This window comes from Lutjanus erythropterus, chromosome 3 (assembly GCF_056507025.1).
Source record: "Lutjanus erythropterus isolate fLutEry1 chromosome 3, fLutEry1.hap2, whole genome shotgun sequence".
NCBI lineage: Eukaryota > Metazoa > Chordata > Actinopteri > Lutjaniformes > Lutjanidae > Lutjanus > Lutjanus erythropterus.
This window is the reverse complement of record NC_139319.1, coordinates 41,338,907-41,358,103: the sequence shown is the minus strand read 5'-3', so window position 1 is coordinate 41,358,103 and position 19,197 is coordinate 41,338,907. Positions and strand designations below refer to the sequence as shown.

Here is a 19,197-nt window from a genome sequence, read left to right as displayed (position 1 = left end):
CTCTTGCTGCATCACAGGTCACTTCGACCTCTCTGCCCCGACACCCACCTTCTCACCACCTTAAGGCTTGCAGCCATCAGCACAGCATGAACACCAGGAGCTACCTTACAATACTTCTGGGGGTTTCAGCAGTGCTTTGATTAGTGTACAATACGATTGATAAATTCAGGGACATGTCAGACACGCCCTGCACTGCTGTTGCTCGGTGTGTCCCACTGAGAGCTACCTGCTGCAGTGCACTTCTGTCCTTGGACGGAAATTTCAAGGTTGTGCTGCAGCAACAGGACAGTGTGTGTTGAGTAATGCTGACTGGGGACCGGAGCAGGCCCGAAGCAGGCGGGGAGGCGAGGCGCATTGTCAAGAGTCACAACTCTGGTTTTGGCATTCTCAAACAGCAAGAGAGCTTTTTTCTTCAAACTATGAGAATTTAATCTTAAAGATGTAAACTGTCAGGTCAGAAAAATGAATGATGGACCCACCCTGAAAAATGAACTAGAGGCATCAAAACCATCAGTTGGAAACAAAAAAATCTAATGGGCTGCCATGGTAACCGCAGCCCTGCCATGCACACGAGTACAGAAAATCCTTCACTACCCCAGCTGCATGTTAAAGAACTCTACCTCTTACTACCTACACAGAAACAGCACAAACACATGAGGCCCCAACGTCAAGCTGTAGTTCATCAACACTGTCAGCTGCTAGAGGTCAAATTAACTGACAATATTTCTGCATTCTTTAGGCATTTCTCTGCATGATCCTGGAAAAGGAATCAGGTGTAACTACAGGACTTAAGTCAAAAAGAAAGACAAATACATTTCAGGTTATTTAATGTATGTACGTCATGCAAATTAGTGATGTCACAATGCCAGAATTTAAATGCTAAAATTTGATAAAATACTGGCATTAAATAAACAAAACTCAATATCTCTTCTGTTACCACAGCAAAAAAAAAAAAAGTCCTAGGCAGACAAAATAGGATAATTGTTTTCCTTTTTAATTACTGCGCACACAGTGCTGGGACAGAAAAAGTCACTGAACGCTGTCTGCATTTGCTGCAAGCCAAATTTCACGTAGGACAATAAAGACTGAACTGAACTGAGGTCTTGAATGAGCCCTGAGAGATTTTTTTTATAGCTTCAGTACTTTCTATACTGTATCATTTTAAACATGGTATTGAAAATGAGTTTAAGTATCAATATTTTTGACAAGTACGAGGTGTAAATTGGTTTCAGTGTGGTGTTAACAACAGTATCAGGCCCTCCAGTAACTGTAGTACTCTTAGGCAACGTCCACAATAATAGGACTTCATTTTAAAACTGCTTTCTAAAAAAATCAATCTCCATCCACTCAAGTTATATCCACGTTTCAGAAATAATCTAAAAAGCCAATAAATAATTCAGAAACCATATTAAAAGGCCTCAAACAGGCTTATCACATATAGAGGTGGTTATCTAAAACCATGCCACTACAAAAACCTAAAACACCAGGAAAAGTAATGAGTAATTTTTGAGATGACAGTCCTGACAAGACAGAAACAAATGGTTTTAAAATGGACAACAGAGGACAAATATTTACACTAAGTTTGAGCTCTTTTATTGACAGTTTATTCATATTATTATTGTAGAAATGAACTTGAATGGAATCTGGGATTTAGCCTTCAATTTTGTCTTGCTTTGAAAACCAACTTTAATATTTCGGTGTGATAGCCTCTAAGAACAATAAACAGAAATGACAGTAACTGAACATCTGATACTCAAACCAGTCAGTCCCTGCAGGATTTCACAAGCTGAAAGACAAACTCAAAACAGCACAAAATTATGACATAAAAGTGCACAGATCATGTCAATAACAATGACAAATCTTGTGTTGTCATTCATTTGACTTATATTTGGGGGCATGTAATTATGTTATCCATCACATGTGCTAACCAGCCTGTTGCTCTTTGAATGTCTTAAACAGGTCAGCACATCTGTTGGCGGGACATATGTCCAAACTGGACATGTTGGGCTCCGTCGGTCTGCGTGGCTTAAAACCTCTTTTGCAGACGGTCTTTGTGGTGCCTGTGGGGTCGCCCTGACTGTCAGCTACAGAAGTAAAATAAACTGTTAGCTGGTGAGAATACACTTATTCTACCACATTTCCTTTTACCTGTTAGTCATAGAAAATTATAATTATCCAATTATTTTGACTGATACTGCAATTGTGATATGATTTGCAGTATTTGAGGGAATGATACATTGTACATCATTATTCTCATTTTCATTGAAAAACATATTAAAGGTCTGATTTTTGTGGTGATCTAGAACTACAATGATTTGTTGATTAACTGATTAGCTGTCAAATATTAAATTGCTTGGCAACGATTTTGATAATCAATCAATCAACCTTTTTTTTAAATAAAACTGTTCACATTCTCTGACTTCAGCCCCTCATGTGAATATTTTCTGGTTTCTTTACTCCTCTCTGACAGTAAACTGAAGATATTTGAGTTACAGACAAAACGAGACATTTGAGGACGTCATCTGAAACACTGATCCACATTTTCTGACATTTTATGGACCAAACAACTAATGATAAAAATGCCTGACAGATTTATTGATAATAAAAATAATCAGCCCTGTCTGATGTGTAGGCCAGCACATCTCTGCAGCACCACAATCATTTTACAAATAAAAATTGGGTTATTATCAAATATTGCACCTGCTGCAATTTGAAAACTGCAGTAGACTATGTTGCGATTTCAATAAAATTTAGATTATTGTTCGGCCCTAATTAAGCATCTTTGCTGTTTGCATTTAACAAAATGTATATTCAACTAATTACATTAATATCATAAATGTGCAATGACTAGTCAACTAATGGCTTTAACTGACAACTAGGAAATGTGTAGTCAGGCACAGCCCTCACTGTAAGTCTACCACGCTGTAGATACAGTGCATTTCCATTATTATGATGAGAAATAGAATCACTCTGTATTCTCTCTCTCCCACTTTGAAGCCTTGCAGGCAAAGAAAGTAAGTCAGCCATGTTCCTGAGTGACTTGCTACCAACCAGCAGAGAAAGTGCAAGCAGTGCAGCTGACAACAGCTGAGGTGTCCCCGTTCATACCTGCACTGCGATGCACAACTCAGCCCCATCACTTCCTCTGGAGATGCTTATTAAGATTTCATAAGGAGAAGAAAATGTGATGCGTTTGAGTGACGTAGTGAAGCTGCAGGCCTGCTCCCATCTCAAAGCTACAGATGGAACTTCAGCCTCTCCCTCTTCAGAGGTTCACAATACAAGTAAGCCTGAGATACAATGACCCAGTCCTTCAGACTCTCTCTCTTATTTTTCCAATAATAAAAATAAAGGTGTTACAAGTGGGAGATATTGATTAAATAGATCAGGGGTGGGCTCTCTAATAATATTGCAGTTATCAGGGTGTTCTGTGATAATAATATTCTTGACTATATGACAAAATACTGACAAATATATTTGGTTTAGAACTATACCAGCTGCTGAGCTCTCCTTACAGGATTGTTGTCTCTCCTCATACTAGGACTGTAAGTTCTTTCCTTCATCAATCATTGGTAAAATTAACCATCAATTAATCGATTAATCATACTTACATTATCTTAAAAATTCTGCATATACCAAATAAAACCAAATGTATTTTCCCTCCTCAAGCAGAGCTCTACTTCCAGAATGACATACACCCTCAGAAATAAAGGTGATAACTAACTATCTAGAGTCAACCCAGAGGGTTCTATCAAGAACCATTTTATATTATGGTACAAAGAACCCCTGAAAAGGATTTCAACCCTCTAAAACAGGTTCTCTAGATCAAAAGGGTTCTTAATGGAAACCTTGGTCTTACAAAGAACCCTGACCAAACCTTTCTTCCAAAAAGGGTTCTTCAGAAGCTAATTGTTCTGGGTAGAACCACAGCCCTTCAGGAAGAACCCCTTTGGAACACTAATTTCTAAGAGCGTAGCCTATGAAACATATAAAGTGCTCAGATGTTTATTTGGATGTCGATTGATTAAATTTTACATCAATTAACTTTTTAACGACCAATTAATCAATCATTGATCGTTATCATCTCTACCTCACACTCCTCGAGTGCTTATTCTTCACTGATGTGACCCAGTTTAACAGGTGTTACAGTGTATTTGGTGACCCGTCACATTAATGCAGGAACTTATCTTGGTACAGTCAGTCTTGTGTGCTGATCAGAGTTGTGATTAAAGGCTTTGCTGGGCAGATTTCAAACTGGGCTGTTAGCCTTCAGTTTGGGAACAACTGATCTAATATATTGAATATTTATAGATCTTTGTTGATATAAAAAAGACTGGACAAATCTGCTAACGGGGAGAGCAACAGTAATGTGATAACAGGGTATTCAAAATGACCAACACTGGCCTCCACTGTTGCCAAACTTTTTAAAAATACAGCTATAAGCTACATGTATACTGGGAATAGGTTAAAATGTATTAGACAGTGATTATGTTCTCATTGTTTCATTGTTCACACAGGAAATCACCCCAAATTAATTAGATTCTCATTTAGCAACACTGTCCCTCACTAACTCGTGTCATGACATATGACATAACTTTTATACATCACATTTTGCATCACTACAGCAGAGGAAACATCATTACACAGCCCGTTGTGTTGCTGTCGTTCCTCCTTACACACACCGCTGCTGGCTGATGAACTGATATTCATGTTTTTAGGAGTCTGCAAGATGCAGATAAACTTCTCTGTCAGCCACGGTTGGTCACACATCTTTTGAATCAACTCGCCTATAAATAATACCAGTGGTCTGTGGTCTCAGTTTTAGATACAGACAAATCTTCATTAAATGGACAGTTCACCCTAAAATGAAAAAATACACGTTTTCTCTTACCTGTAGTGTCATTTATCCATTTGGATTTTTTTGGTTTTGGGGGTGGTTTTGGCTGTGGAGATGTCTGCCCTCTCTCCAGTATAACAGGACTAGATTTCACGGGGCTTGTGGTGCTCAAAGCATCAAAAGAAATACTTGAAAAATTCAAAACTAGTGTCTCTTTCCAGACACCATGACCCAATTGCTCAAGATAATCCACAGACCTTGTTGTGAGCAGTTTTATGTAGGTACTACTTTCTTTCAGCTGTAGAATCTTCCAGAACTACTTTATTTTCTTCCAGAAAGAAACTCTGTGGATTATCTTGAGTAACCGGGTCATGTTTTCTGGAAAGAAATATTGTTTTTTCAAGTGTATTTTTGCAACAAAAAAATAGATGGATAAATAGCACTACAGACCAGGGGAAATAAATGGAATTTTGCTTTTGAGGTGAACTGTTCCTTTAAACTAGCTACTCTGTTTATTCTCCTGAAACACACAGATGATGTTAAACGTGTAAGTTCAAAGTAACAAAGAAACTATGAACATAGCAATCAGTTATAATTTGCACCTGTGTTCTAAACTTCCGTCAAAATCCTAGTTGTGGTGTGAAAATGCTGCTTTTATTAACCTCAGGAGAAACCCTGACGAGTGTGGCAGGTTTCAGGTTGATTACTCCTGAGAGAAAACATTTTAACTGAGGTGCCGCCTACTTTATAAATATATGTCAATTTTGGGTTTTTTGGGGTTTTTTTGTGGAAATATCATCTTGAAGATATGCAACTTTGCACACTGCAGGAAGTAATCATGAATTATTGATTAGAATCTTCACCATGCTCTCAGGATATATGCAACTAACTACGACGGAGCCTGCTGAGAGAGGGCATGTGGTGCACGCTGATAAGCAACTGAGAAATCACACACACAAACACACACTCACAACAAACCTGCAGCAACAGAATGAAATCCATACATGTGCACACCAGCACGCACTAGATCCTTTGGGGGACGCTGACTAGTAATGACACAGCATTAACAGAAAACGTGGTGTGTAAACATCAGCGTCATTGTTCGGCGGGGCCTTTTGTTGTGACAGAGGTGAATGACACTCAGACCAGAACTTTACTCATTTAACCCAAAGGACAAAACAAGGCAACACTGGGAAAAAAAAAAAAAAAAAAAAAAAAAAAAAGCTTCCTTCTGGTCCCATCCTGTCTCTCTAAAACAAGCCTGTATGAGCTGTTTCCAGACCAGTCTTTCATTAAACCCTCTGCCCCTTTTCCACAAATCCCAGGAGAAATCTAGAGAAGCCCAGAGGAATATACATGACAGCAGACCTCCACTTTCTTTACAACCAAATAATGAAGACAATCGTAACTGGTAGAGTGAAAAATAGAAGTGTGCATGATAGACGTACATGTGGCTGTATCTAAGTGGAACAGGGCTAATTGATTAGTTGTTTGGTCTAAAAAAATGTCAGAAAAAGGTGAAAAATGTCCCAAAGTCCTAAATGATGTCCTCAAATGTCTTGTTTTGTTCACAACTCAAAGACATTCAGTTTACTGCCAGAAAGGAGTAAAGAAACCAGAAAATATTCACATTTAAAAAGCTGGAAGCAGAGAATTTTGACGCCTTCTGTGTGAAAGAGTGACTTGAGTTGATGATTAATTTAATAATCTTTTACTCCATGAACTGCTGCGGCTCTAAAGAGGAAGGAGGCAGGACGATCTTTTACCCTGGAAACTTGACACTGCCTTTAATACAGTTGAAATGATTGACTTTCATGTTTAATCATGAATTAAAATAAAGTTATCAAACTTGCAGCGTCAAAATAAATGACCCCTGAACAGTTTTTAGTCCAGATTCACAGCTTCTTGGAAAAGACTTTGACTGACTGTTGCTGTGTGTTCAGGTCAGCCGGCCCACATTTACTACCACCATCTCTAGCAATTGGTCATAACGTCAGGTGATTTATTCATTTCCTGGTTCATTGTCTCCACCAACTGTCACTAATAAACTCATCCATCCTGTGTGACGTGACTAAAGTGGAGCTGCAACTATTAATCTATTAATATTAATTGACTATTAAATTCATTGTCAACTGTTTTGATAATTGATTAATGGTTTTGAGACTTTTTTTAAAAAAAAAAAATACAACTTCTCTGATTTCAGCTTCTCGAATGTGAATATTTTCTAGTTTCATTACTCTTCTATGACAGTAAACTGAATATCTTCCAGATATAGACAAAACAAAACATTTAAATCAAATGAGTTCATTAATTGATGTCATCTTTTTTTTTTTTTTTTTTTACCATTTTATGGACCAAACAGCTACTCAATCAATCCAGAAAATAATCATTAGTTGCAGCCCCAGATTAAAGAGTTTCTGTACTGACCATTCATTGTTTATCATATATTATTTGGGCTGTGAGTGTCTGTAAATTCCTGCCCTTTTCTCTCACAGTTAATCAAAATGAGCCTGCATCCAAAAGTTATCATCAAGGAACTGCAACAGCAGTCTCAACATATTAGAGCTGAAACAATTAGTCAGTCTATATCGGTCAACCTACAGGAAAAGGAAAAATAATTAGGCAATCAGTAAATCCCTGCCAAACGTGAATATTTGCTGGTGTTGTTGTCTTCTATGACAGTAAAATGAACACATTTGGGGTTACATGGATTAATCAGACAAACTGAGGGCATCAACTTCACATTTTTTGACATTTTACAGACTAAATGATCAGTCAAGATAAGAGGCAAGCTGACTGATAAAAGACAATTAGCATTATTTGCAAGAGTGAAGGAGAATGACATAAAATTAGGACAGAGTGAAGACATGATGTGAACTAGAGCTGAAACAGTTGGTCGGTCTGTTAAAGATTGACAGCTATTTTAGCGGTGGATAAATCACTGGTACATCTTGTCTAATGTGAATATTTGCTGGTTATATGACCATTAAATGAATATGTCTGCCTGTTTAATCCAGCGAACAGTCCAAAACACCAAAGTGAAGACATCACCCTAAGCTTTGGTCATTTTTTTTTTTTTGACATTTTACAAACTACAATTAATGATGAATGGTTAATTAAGATATGAGGCAGACTGATTGATGAGATAATGACAGTTATAATTAGCTGCAGCCTTAGAATGAGAATTACACAAAATTGGGACACAGTGTAGAAATGATATGAATTGAATGTGCAACTGATGATTCAAATATCATCCTCAAAAGCCTTCTGTTGTCTGACAAACAGAACAAAACCCAAACATATCCAGTTACATTGAGACACATTGAGAACAGAAAAGCAGCTGATGAGCTGGAAACAGCAGTGTTTTTGTAATTTTAACTTAAAAAATGATCATCAAAGTAGTTGCCAGTTCATTTTCTGCTGATCAAGCAATCGATTAATTTAGTTTCAGCTCAAACGTGGCTTAGACTGATTTCAGCTGCCACACTGCAGACATTACTGGTAAAACTGACAAGATATCACACATTAAAACTCTGAATCTGCTGACTGTCACTGATGAAGAAGAGGAGGACAGGTCAGACTGGTTTGAAACTAGCTGCAGGTGTATTTGACCTGACAAACACTGACACTATGTAAATAATAATGGCTGTAAACAATCATGTCCATTCTGCCATGAATAGTGAGTGTCAGTGTTTGGTCTCAGGCCAAGTCACACCCAGCTGAGAGACACACTGAGTCAAGGATGAGCTAATCAATAGGTGTAAGGTTGCTAGCAGGGATGTACACCTGCCAAAACCTGTGGTTGCATCCAAAGACAGAGAGCAGCCACCTGTCCACACAGTCAGTCCGTCAGTCAGTCAGTCGGTGGTGTGTATTTGATGAATTCTGGACGCAGTCAGGTGGATCAGCCCTGTTTAGCCTGCCAGCACCAGCTGATTACATGAGGCTACGAGCTAAACTGCTAGCTAGCATGTGTGCTTGAATGCTAGCCAGTTAGCGAGCTAGCTTATTTTAGCCAGATGGATTATGTGAACCTGATCCCTGACTGGTTAGCAAGTGGATCATCTCTCCCAAACTGCACAGCAGGCAGTTAGAAACAATGCAGCCCTCATGGCAGCAGCCAGGCTCGGTGTAAACACTGACACATTAGTTAGCTGCTGTGGTACCTTTGTCTCCCTGATGTCCTGCTTCCCTCCTTCTGGGTACCACTGGACGCGGACAAATCCCCTCACCAGAGGCCGACTCGGGGTGTCCACAGCGCTCTCAGTGTCCGAACCACACGGGACTCGTCCTCCTCCTCCTCCGCCTCCTCCTCCGCCGCCACCCCCTCCACCACCACCGCCGCCTCTCCCTCCGCCGTCGTCGAGGTCCGAGTCCGAGTTAAAATCCTCCTCGCCGTGGATCATCCGTACGAGGCCAAACCGGACTGAGCCGCGATACCGCCCGGAGACCAGGTCGTGGGAGAAGAGCAGCCGCTGGGAGCCGTCCGCCGTGGGAGACAGAGCCATGGACGGAGGCTCCGAGCCCGGGCTGGCTGCGGGAGAGAGGCCCGGTGTCGGAGATGCCGCTGCTGCCGCCGTCGCTGCGTCCGTCGTGGCCGCCGCATCCGATGCTCCGGGCTCCGCCATCTCTGCTGTTGTCAGGGAGTGATGCGAGAGCGCGAGGATGACGGTGGAATGAAAAAAACTGTAACCTGGAAGCAGCGAAGTGCACGTGTTTACGTCGTTACGGAGGGCAGCGTAACTAGCGCAGTGAGGCAGCGTCATCACGTAATACCGTCTGTCTCCACGGAGCGGCAGTGTGAGCCACAACCTGTTCATGTGCACTTGTTCAGGTAAGTTTAGACAGATACACAAAATATATGTTCAATAAACCTGAGTATTGTGTTTGAATTATGAGGAAAGACATAACTATAACATAACTACATCTAAATTTAACTTTTTCTTTAATTGTTTTCATTTTTTCCTTGTGAATCTCAAATGGCAAATGGGTACATTTCACAACTTTTAAGGAATATTTTCCTCATAATATCTGGCTTTTAAAAATAAAATTCAGCTTAAACAAGACAACAAAAAGAGTGTAAGTGCATCAATGTCTTATGAAGAGTTGTATATTTTGTTTATGTATTTATATATTTTTAATTGAACTTAACTTTTAATATTTTACTACTATTTTCAAGTATTTGGTTTATACTTTATTATTTATGTTTATATTTTATTACATGTGATTGTATATTGTATTTTTTTTATTATTCATATATTTGAATGTCTATTTGCACAATCATGTGCTATTTAAAAGATGGAAAAAAAAAAGAAAGAAAAAAAAGTAAATGTTTGTCTATATTGTTAAATGAAAACAAAACAAAACAACTGTGTGTCTGAAAGAGAGAGAGGGAGAGAGAGAAGGTTTTAATGGGAAAATCCACCCAAAAACAAAACTTATGGTGTAGGACAAGCTTTTCTCTGCCTCACAAGGCAGCTAAGGTGTTTTATTGTTCTTTCATCTTCTCACCCAAAAACACTGACACCTGGCACTGCTGGTGGAGAGAGCACCTTCTTGTCTTGTTTCCAGTAAAATGAGGAGATTAACAGAAACTATATCACATATCTCAATATCCATGTGGTGGATATAAATAGAAAACAAGCCTCGAAGATGAAGATTCTGCTTTTGTTTTTTAAGTTCAGAGTTTCCAAAATAAACTGTGAGACTGGGCACATTCTTGTTTAAGTCTTTCTTTCCCCACAATTTAAACTCTGTTTATCAAGAGATTGAGATTTCTTTATGAATGGTTCCTGATTAACTCTGAACCTGTTGGTGAATGGCAAAAAACAAGTAGCATGTCATTAACTCCCAACATTACTTACTCTTTTTTCCCCTAAAGTAAAATGATCAATAACACTGAGTGGTCTCTGGGTAATCCCTCATTATTGAATAATTATCTCAGCCTTTTTGTGCCCCTTCAAGTAAAGCGATACATAATATACTGAGTAGTTACTAAGTGTAGTCTGTCATTACTTCATCATTATCGTAAAATTATTTACCATTTCTGTGTCCCATCAAGTAATGTTATTGATAATACTGAGTAGGTACTAAGTAGTCCCTCCTTACGTCACCCTTATCTTATGATTACATATTCTTCCTGTTTAAGTAGTTATGCATAATACTGAGTAGTTAGTGAGTACTGAATCATTACGCCATCATTATCTTATGATTACCTTTTTGTGTCTCCTAAAGTCAAGTGAAACATAATACTGACTGATTACTGAGTAATTACACAGCAGTCCCTCATAACTATATATTTATATCATGATATACCTTCAATTAAAGTTAGGCACAATACTGAGTAATTACTGAGAACAGAATCGTGACGTCATTTACCTTCATTACCTGTTCATTAACTAAGTCATCAGTATACAACAGCAATGGGCAAAGACACATAATCTAGTATAGGAATAATGTGAGACATGCATGACTGAAAGGAAAACAAACGATTCTGTCAGAAATGAATGATGGTTTCTGTTTGTAAAAAGTGAGTTACATCTTGCGTGTAGGTTTCGTCAAGTTTGTTTGTAGAGGACAACAGCTGTCCTTAAAACCACATAGCTTCTTGAAATTCTTAGCATAGCTTATATTTAACACTTCAGAGGTGACAAACAAACTCCACGTCCTGTAATCCTCTTACAGATCAGGAAAATAAAGCGTGGAAAGATCGTGAACTCGACTTGTAGGGACAATGGGCAGCCAGCGGAAAGTCTCCCTCAGAGAAATCACATGAAGAGAGGTGAGTCCTTCAGATGGCCCAGTTAAGTAACACCAGCAGAGAGCAGTCTGATCAGTGTGACGGCATGAACACTGACACTGATGCTCCATCACAATACCTCGTTCTCCTCTAATCTACCCATCATCCTCTAGAGACACCAGGTGAGTCACTTTACTGGATGTTACACCTGAAATGAATCTTAATAACAGGTCACTAATATGTTGGTGTGAGATCTCCAACACATGATCATAAATCCAAATCTGCTGCGGCTCTGATGGTGGCATGACGAGGATCATTCTCAACACAAACACCCCCTGACCCCGACTAAATATGTTTATTGTTCATGTTTCTCATGGGGAGAGGAGGCTCCTCCAGCTCGCCTCAGGATTAAGACCAGCTGCCTCTGCGCACAGGCTCAGGGTATAAATACTGCCGGCGCGCCGCGCTCCGCTCAGTCTTCAGGAACAGTCCTCTTTACGCGCGGGTCAGACTTCCAGAGGACGGACGGAGAGAACAGCAGAAACCACAGAGTACAACTGTCATTTGATTTAACTTAACTTAATCTAAGGGGAAATAAATCAGGCCATGTCGGTGGTGAGCGCAGTGCCGTTCATGAAGCCGCTCCACATGCGCTCTCCGGGGCCGCGGGGTCGCCGCCACACGCTGCCGGCCAGCGAGTTCCGCTCCCTGAGCCCAGAGGATGCCATCAGTGTGTTCGAGATCGAGAGAGAAGGTAAGCAGACTACCAGACTATACCACTTATTATTGGCTGTCCCAGTAACGTTAGGGCACTTCTTCTCGGCACAGTAACTTTACGCACAAGGAACATTTTCTTTCTTTTACCGGATACAGGAACATTTAACCAGTTTGCCAACCTGCAGTCTTTTACTGAGATAATTAGCTTTTTCTCCTTTAGATAAACTTGAATATTTGAGTTTCAGAAAGCCTCCAAAAATGTGTAATTCAAAAATTGTTCACAATGACCTGTGAGCAGAATTTATCATGAGTTGGGTGCTTGAAAATTAAATGGTTGAAATTAAAAATATTAACTCTTTAAAAATTATTCTCTGCCACTCAGTAACTTTCCACAACAATCTTTGAAATATATTTTAGTAAATTTCTGAACTCAGAGATTCAAGTTTATCTAAAAAGGGAAAGTAAACTATCGCAAGACCTAAAGACCTAAAAATTTGAGTTGGGCTCAAAAGTTGCCTAAAGTAAGTTTTCTCAACTCTGTCATTTTGACAGTGTGGTTCATGTTTTCACTCACATGTTGACTAAAAAAAGATAAACCTCCACTCACTGATAACAACCCTATGAGCAACATAAACTTCATTATTAACTCAAATTACATTTACAGGAAGAAGTTTCTCTTTCTTCCAGAGACCACATCTTAACATTTACTCACTATGATGTGTAGCCCACTGCAAAAGTTACTATGGTGATTTAACTCTGTCCTTAATGTGATATGAGTTATTTTTTATGGTTGAATTTTTCTCATATGCAACTCAGCCACGTTCAAAATTACAATTTATAATGATGACAATTTTTGATCAAAAGCAAACAACAGCAACATCAACAAAAGAAAGGATATGTGATATCAGCTCAGGCACCTTTAACCTTTATAACCCCCCTGTCTGTGACTCAGTATATCCTGTAGGTCAGTACAGATGGGAACATTATACTCTCTTCTCCTGATTTATAACCTTTGATCACACTGGTTCTCCTCATCCTCACAGCCTTCATCTCAGTTTCCGGTGAGTGTCCTCTCCACCTGGACGAGGTGCGTCACTTCCTCACCCTGTGCCCTGAGCTGTCTCTTGGCTGGTTCGAGGAGGGACGTCTGGTGGCCTTCATCATTGGCTCACTGTGGGACCAGGAGAGGCTTACCATGGTAAGACAGAGCGGAGGACACCTGGACAGTGATTTGACCCAGGCTGGCGACTGGCAAGGAAAATGCAAGTCCAGGTTCAAAACAGATTAACAGAAGAGATTCTGGAAGATTTAAGGGCATATTTATAACGTGTTTGGAAATTCAGTGGGTGAGGAAAATAGATCCACATAAATCTCACTAGGATATTCAGACTGGTGGAAGTAAGCCTCTGATGCAAATCACACTCAGAGAGTTTTGTGGTGCATAATGCAAGAGATCCAGAGTTATGAAAAAGACATTTGCCTCTGGGTTTTCTGGAAACTGGGATGCTACATCCTACTTTTCTTCTAATGCTTTAATGTACTAATTCTTGTAACAGTTCTTAACTGAAATGATAACCGAGATTCAAAAGTTTTATTTCTCACATGCTCATTCAATGTGCAGTGAACTGCAGGGAGCCGTACTCTTGCGACTGTAATTGCAAAGCAGACTTATAATTAGAAAAAGTGTTAAACAGCAGGAATTATAATACAAAGGATAACAATTAAAAAATAATGTGAATTAAAATGCTGTGAGGTTTTTCAGCAAAGACAATCTAAATGTTGCTGTTCACACTATAAAATACAATACTGTACATACTTGTGCAGATGTGCAGGGCAGTGCAAAGGATTCACAGAAGATAACATGCAAAACAAGTCTGAGGATATACAGAGGTCAGAGGCTGCTGTATTTTAGAGTTTAAAAACTTTTGAAACATTTTAATGCAATTTTGAAGCTCCAAAGATCGAAAATCACAATCCCACAATAAAATAGTAAAGAGCACCATATTCCCATCGATGGAGACACATTTGGTTTTCCTGGTTTGCCATGTGTGGTTCTGATGGCAGGTAGAAACACTTGACTCCTCACATGAAGCAACAAATCAGAGCTTAAATCAGATCATGTGTAACTGCTGAATACTGGTCACTGCAGTCGCAAGTGGTTATTACAAAGTGACAGAAAATACTAAAATGAATTGTAACAATACAGAGGAGTCATAAAGTCAGCTAACTTTATTAGTAATGTTAGTTACGTAGCGGTATCAAGTTTGTTCACATTAGCTTGAATGTGTCTTTGGTTAGATGCCTGAAATAAAGTCTGTGGCTAACGCATGCTTAAAAGATTTGCATGTCAAAGTCAAAGTCAAAGTCAGCTTTATTTGTCAATTCTTCACATGTGCTTGACATACAAGGAACCGAAAGGTCCTTGTATGTGTCTTGTTCTATGATATAAAATATGTCAAAGTGTACATAATACATAAATAACCCACTGGTGAATGTTTAAGTTTTACATGTCTTTAAAAAACTGTTTGCTAACGTCCAACCAGGACGTCTGTAGACTCCCCAACTTACAGCTCTTGAAAGGAATAGGTTCAGGCAGCAGCACTACTTGGGTAGGGGTCTGAAAAGATAGTCACTTAATAGTGGTGCTATAGTCATGTGATCATGGTGTAGTTTGTTTATATAACGCTATTTTTTTTTTTTTTTACCTCTGGCAATTGCATTTTAACTTCAAATGATGTAAATGGTGTTTGTTTGTAAAGATAAAACACGTCAGAGCTTATTTTCTGCACAAGTCCAAAATTGGAAAATTCCAATTGGCTTTTTGTCAAGGAACCCAGGTTTGGCCTACAAAAACACATCATCCCTGCAGAACTCCATGAGCCAGTGGTCACACCAGACTGCATCAGCAACATGTCTGAGAGATGTGAAGTGAACAACTGTGCATTTTGTGGCTAATTAATCCAGTTTTCTTCTGTTATGAGAAAATTAAAAATATTTAAAAAGTTACACCATCTCACCTTAAGACACCTCAAAACATCATCTGTCTCTCAAACAGCTGGAAGAAAACTGGACTCAACAGGGACAACTGCTCATCGTTTGTCCCTTTAGTATCAAGTATTTATGGTTAAAACTTAGTGACACCAATTCTACCCTCCATCAGGGGGGAGGATGATACCACCAAATCTGGTCTTGATCTGACAGTAATACAGAAAGTGTGTATAGTCAGTAACACTGATATTCATACCAGTAGGGATTCATCTATCGAGTATTTTCAGTCGATTAATCAGTTGTTTATTTTCTCAATTAATTAATAATGGTTTGTTTTAAAATGTCAGAAAATGGTGAGTCAATAGTCAAATCAAATGTTTTTATCTGTAATTGATACTTTGGGGATCAGTCCACCCACCTGTTCCACTGGAAGCCCAACAGGTTCCTCAGTTATAAAGCATTCACATGTTCTTCTACCTCTGTTTCCCAGGATGCCCTGACTCTCCACAAGCCTCATGGGACCACCGTCCACATCCATGTCCTGGCCGTCCACCGGACGTTCCGCCAGCAGGGCAAAGGCTCCATCCTGATGTGGCGCTACCTGCAGTACCTCCGCTGCTTGCCCTACGTCCGCCGCGCCGTACTCATGTGCGAAGACTTCCTGGTTCCCTTCTACCAGAAGTCAGGCTTCAAGGTGCAGGGCCCTAGTGAGATCACTGTGGGGCCCCTCACCTTCATCGAGATGTTCTACCCGGTCAGGGGCCACGCATTCATGAGACGTAACAGCGGCTGTTGAGGACAGAGAGAGACGTAATGTGGACGCTCCCGGGCTACAGGTGACGGTGGGACTCCCTTCCTGTGTGGAGACTGGACAAGGGGACATCTGAGCAGCTTTGCTGCACATGAGCGACCAGTTGAGTTTGTGATCATCACTGTGAGCGAGTCAGCAGACAGTGAGGTGTGTGTTCAGTCTGCAGAGAGACGACACAAAGAGCTGCCAACAATAGCAGTTTGGAAATGAGGAGGTCGGAAACTACAAATACCTTGATCTGTAGTTTCATGAAAACCAAATCATTAGAGCAAAGTTCTGAAAGAATATGAGGAAATGTTTCAAATTTCTTTTTTTTGTACAAAGCAACTTTATTTTTGTTTTTATACATTTATCATATTATAATAGAACGCAGATGCCTTGTTTCTTTCTTTCCTGTTTTATATGTTATTTAATTAGCCTCATTTCTTCAGGCTCTGTATGAAGCCTGCTTTTAGTCAATAAAAGCTGTCTGCTCTTTATGAATGCATTCTGTCCTGTGTAGTGTTGTTTAAACGGTATGCCTTTCACAGCAGCACTGTTTATGTCAAACTTTATGTAATTATAATGATGGTACATGTATGAAGCAATATGCCAAAGTAAACAGTTAACATTCACTATGGAATAAAACTACAAAAAGAAATGAGGGATGTTAACAATCAAACAAAGGTCTGTGATGTATTGACTGACTGACTACATGATTGTAGCAGAATTATTAACACGTTCTATATTCTGTAATAAGTCTATAAGGATATGGTGTATTTTAAAAAACAAAATATAGCCTTTCATAGCAAACAAATTGAAATATTGTTTATAAATAAGTACATTTAGATATCTTTATCCTCCTATATATGTGCTTTTAAAATCTCTCCTTGATAGTAGACAGTCACCAGCTCTGCCTCCCGAGGTCTTGAATCAAGACGAATATGTTACTGTTTTATACAACGATTTGTTCTTAAACTAATAAAGGTTTTATTTTCCAGCATGTCTGATGTTAGGTCTCCTTATTTAAAATCTATTAGGGAAAGTTTTTTAACAGTTGATAGTAAACCGAGAGAGTTTACTTAGTTGCCATGGAATTGCAGATTTTCATTTTTTCTGAGCAACTTAAGGACTTCCTGTCCTGTTAGCTTGTTCTGTTGTTGTTCTGATTTTGTCACACTACAGAAATGTATGTTATTAACCACCCAGCCAAATTTGAATGAGTATAAAAATATCTTAGTATACAAAATTAGGTCTTAAAATCATGAATAAATGAGTTGTTCTCTCTGCTGTGAAACACCGGGGTGTGTCCACTCTGCTGTCTCAGTGTCAAACACCACTATGACCTGAAAACAGCCTGAAACATGGACACTCTGTCTAGCAGCTTTATTGGACATGTCCAGACATGTTTGAGCCACCAGAGCCAGAGGACGGTGACAGGGTGGTATTATTTTTTCTTCTTTGTGCTCAGGTTGTTGGAACTGGAGTGAGCTGAAGTGAACTGCTGGACTGATTTGGACTGAGAGAGTCACTGAATGTATGTTTGTAACTGACCGTTGGGGAGGGTGAAGCCGTGTCGTTTGTGTGTCTGTTTGTGGGGCTGATATAGTGTTGGGGGATCATGGCTCCGACATGTCACAGAGCCACGTTTCAAGTCTGCCCAAAAAAAAACATAAAAATTGTCAACAACAGTTTAACAGTCCAACTCCATGAACTTTTAAAAGTTAATGTTGGACACAGCAGTTGAGTTGTTCTGTCAGCGACAGGAATTAAAGGATCAGTGTGTAGGATTTAGCGGCATCTAGCAGCAAGCCTGCAGATTGCAGTCACCTCATCTCACCCTCCCCTTCCAAAGGTGCAAGAGAACCTATGATGGCTGTGAAACACATGCAAAACGTGAAAGGCCCCACCAAATACCACAGTTTGGTTTGTCTTTTCTGGGCTGTTGTACAAACATGGCGGTGCAACACGGCAGACTCCATGGAGGAGGACCCACACCCTCTGTAGATATAAAGGGCTCATTTTAAGGTAACAAGAACACAACGATCCCTTTTTTCAGGAGATTATACACAAATGAATACATACTTACTTCCAACATATTCCTGCATAAATCTTTTACACTGGACCTTTAAAGATTTGCACTTATTGTTGAATTTACAACATTAAATCAGATCCATGAAAATATAATTGGCAGTTACTCACACTTCAATAATAATAAAAAAAAACGTCTAATTCTCTTCATGATCAACACGCTCACACCTGTGGTACCAAAGGTAAAGAAAATGCACAGAAACCAACATGAAATTAAACTTCTCTGACACATATACCCTCATTATTTTGACATTTATTTTTATTTTGGCATCTAAGTGCATTAACACACAAATTTTCACATATAAAACTGAAATGACACAGAACAGTACCTAGACCTGAAATTCATTTGAAACTTTCCCTTTTTATTCCAGAAAAATAGAAAAAATGTGAAATTATTTGGTCCCAAGTCAAACACAGCTGCACACAGTCATGACTGAAGATGCGGGTTGTTGTGTTTCACATCAGACACTCACATGTCAGAAGGCACAGTAAAGAGGTTTCCTAAAAAGTGGTGCATGTCACTGTTCACTGACTGAGTCCTGAACACAACCTAAACACAGTGGTGTTAAAACTGATTTGAACATCTGAATTGTCCAACACACAACTGATTCAGCATGCTTTCTTTTCTTTTTTTTTTAAGAACTTGTGTTCTCAACAACACCAGACGATCAGTGAGTCAGACCAGCTCACATAATCTCATAACTCACTTAGTAACTCACATAATCCTTCACACAACAGTCATTACCGGGGCTTTCCTAACAGCTGGGGTCAACACATGCTGCAGTCCTCGACGACAACAACAAACTAGATCCACGCCAAGAGCTGGGAAACAGTGAAAGACATGTTTGACTTTAGGTGTGAGGACTTTGTCAGGAACTCCACAGACCAGCAACAATTCACTACAGGCTGTGGAACACAACACAGGCAATCAGCTGTTAGCATTCAGACTAAAAGAAATGTGTAAAAAATGTGTTTGTGATGAACAAGACATGTTCAGGTTTAATCTGAATGTGTCTGTCTGAAGAAAATCCTATG

General features: G+C 39.4%; 2 protein-coding genes across 2 annotated transcripts in view; one reads left to right on the top strand and one right to left on the bottom strand.

Moving 5' to 3' along the window:
• The window catches only part of ube2o (ubiquitin-conjugating enzyme E2O), a 77,743-nt gene extending 68,069 nt beyond the window's left edge, over window positions 1-9,674 (bottom strand). The window contains exon 1 of the mRNA XM_084716223.1: window positions 9,004-9,674. Within this exon, the coding sequence (XP_084572349.1) occupies window positions 9,004-9,657 (654 nt within the window). The 5' untranslated portion in view covers window positions 9,658-9,674. The remainder of the gene's footprint in view (window positions 1-9,003) is intronic.
• Window positions 9,675-11,742: 2,068 nt separating this feature from the next.
• Window positions 11,743-16,388, top strand: aanat1 (arylalkylamine N-acetyltransferase 1). The gene is made up of 3 exons (XM_084716224.1): window positions 11,743-12,330; window positions 13,337-13,491; window positions 15,772-16,388. Exons 1-3 carry the CDS (start codon window positions 12,183-12,185, stop codon window positions 16,075-16,077), a joined length of 609 nt encoding a protein of 202 aa, XP_084572350.1. The 5' UTR covers window positions 11,743-12,182; the 3' UTR covers window positions 16,078-16,388.
• Window positions 16,389-19,197: the final 2,809 nt, after the last annotated feature.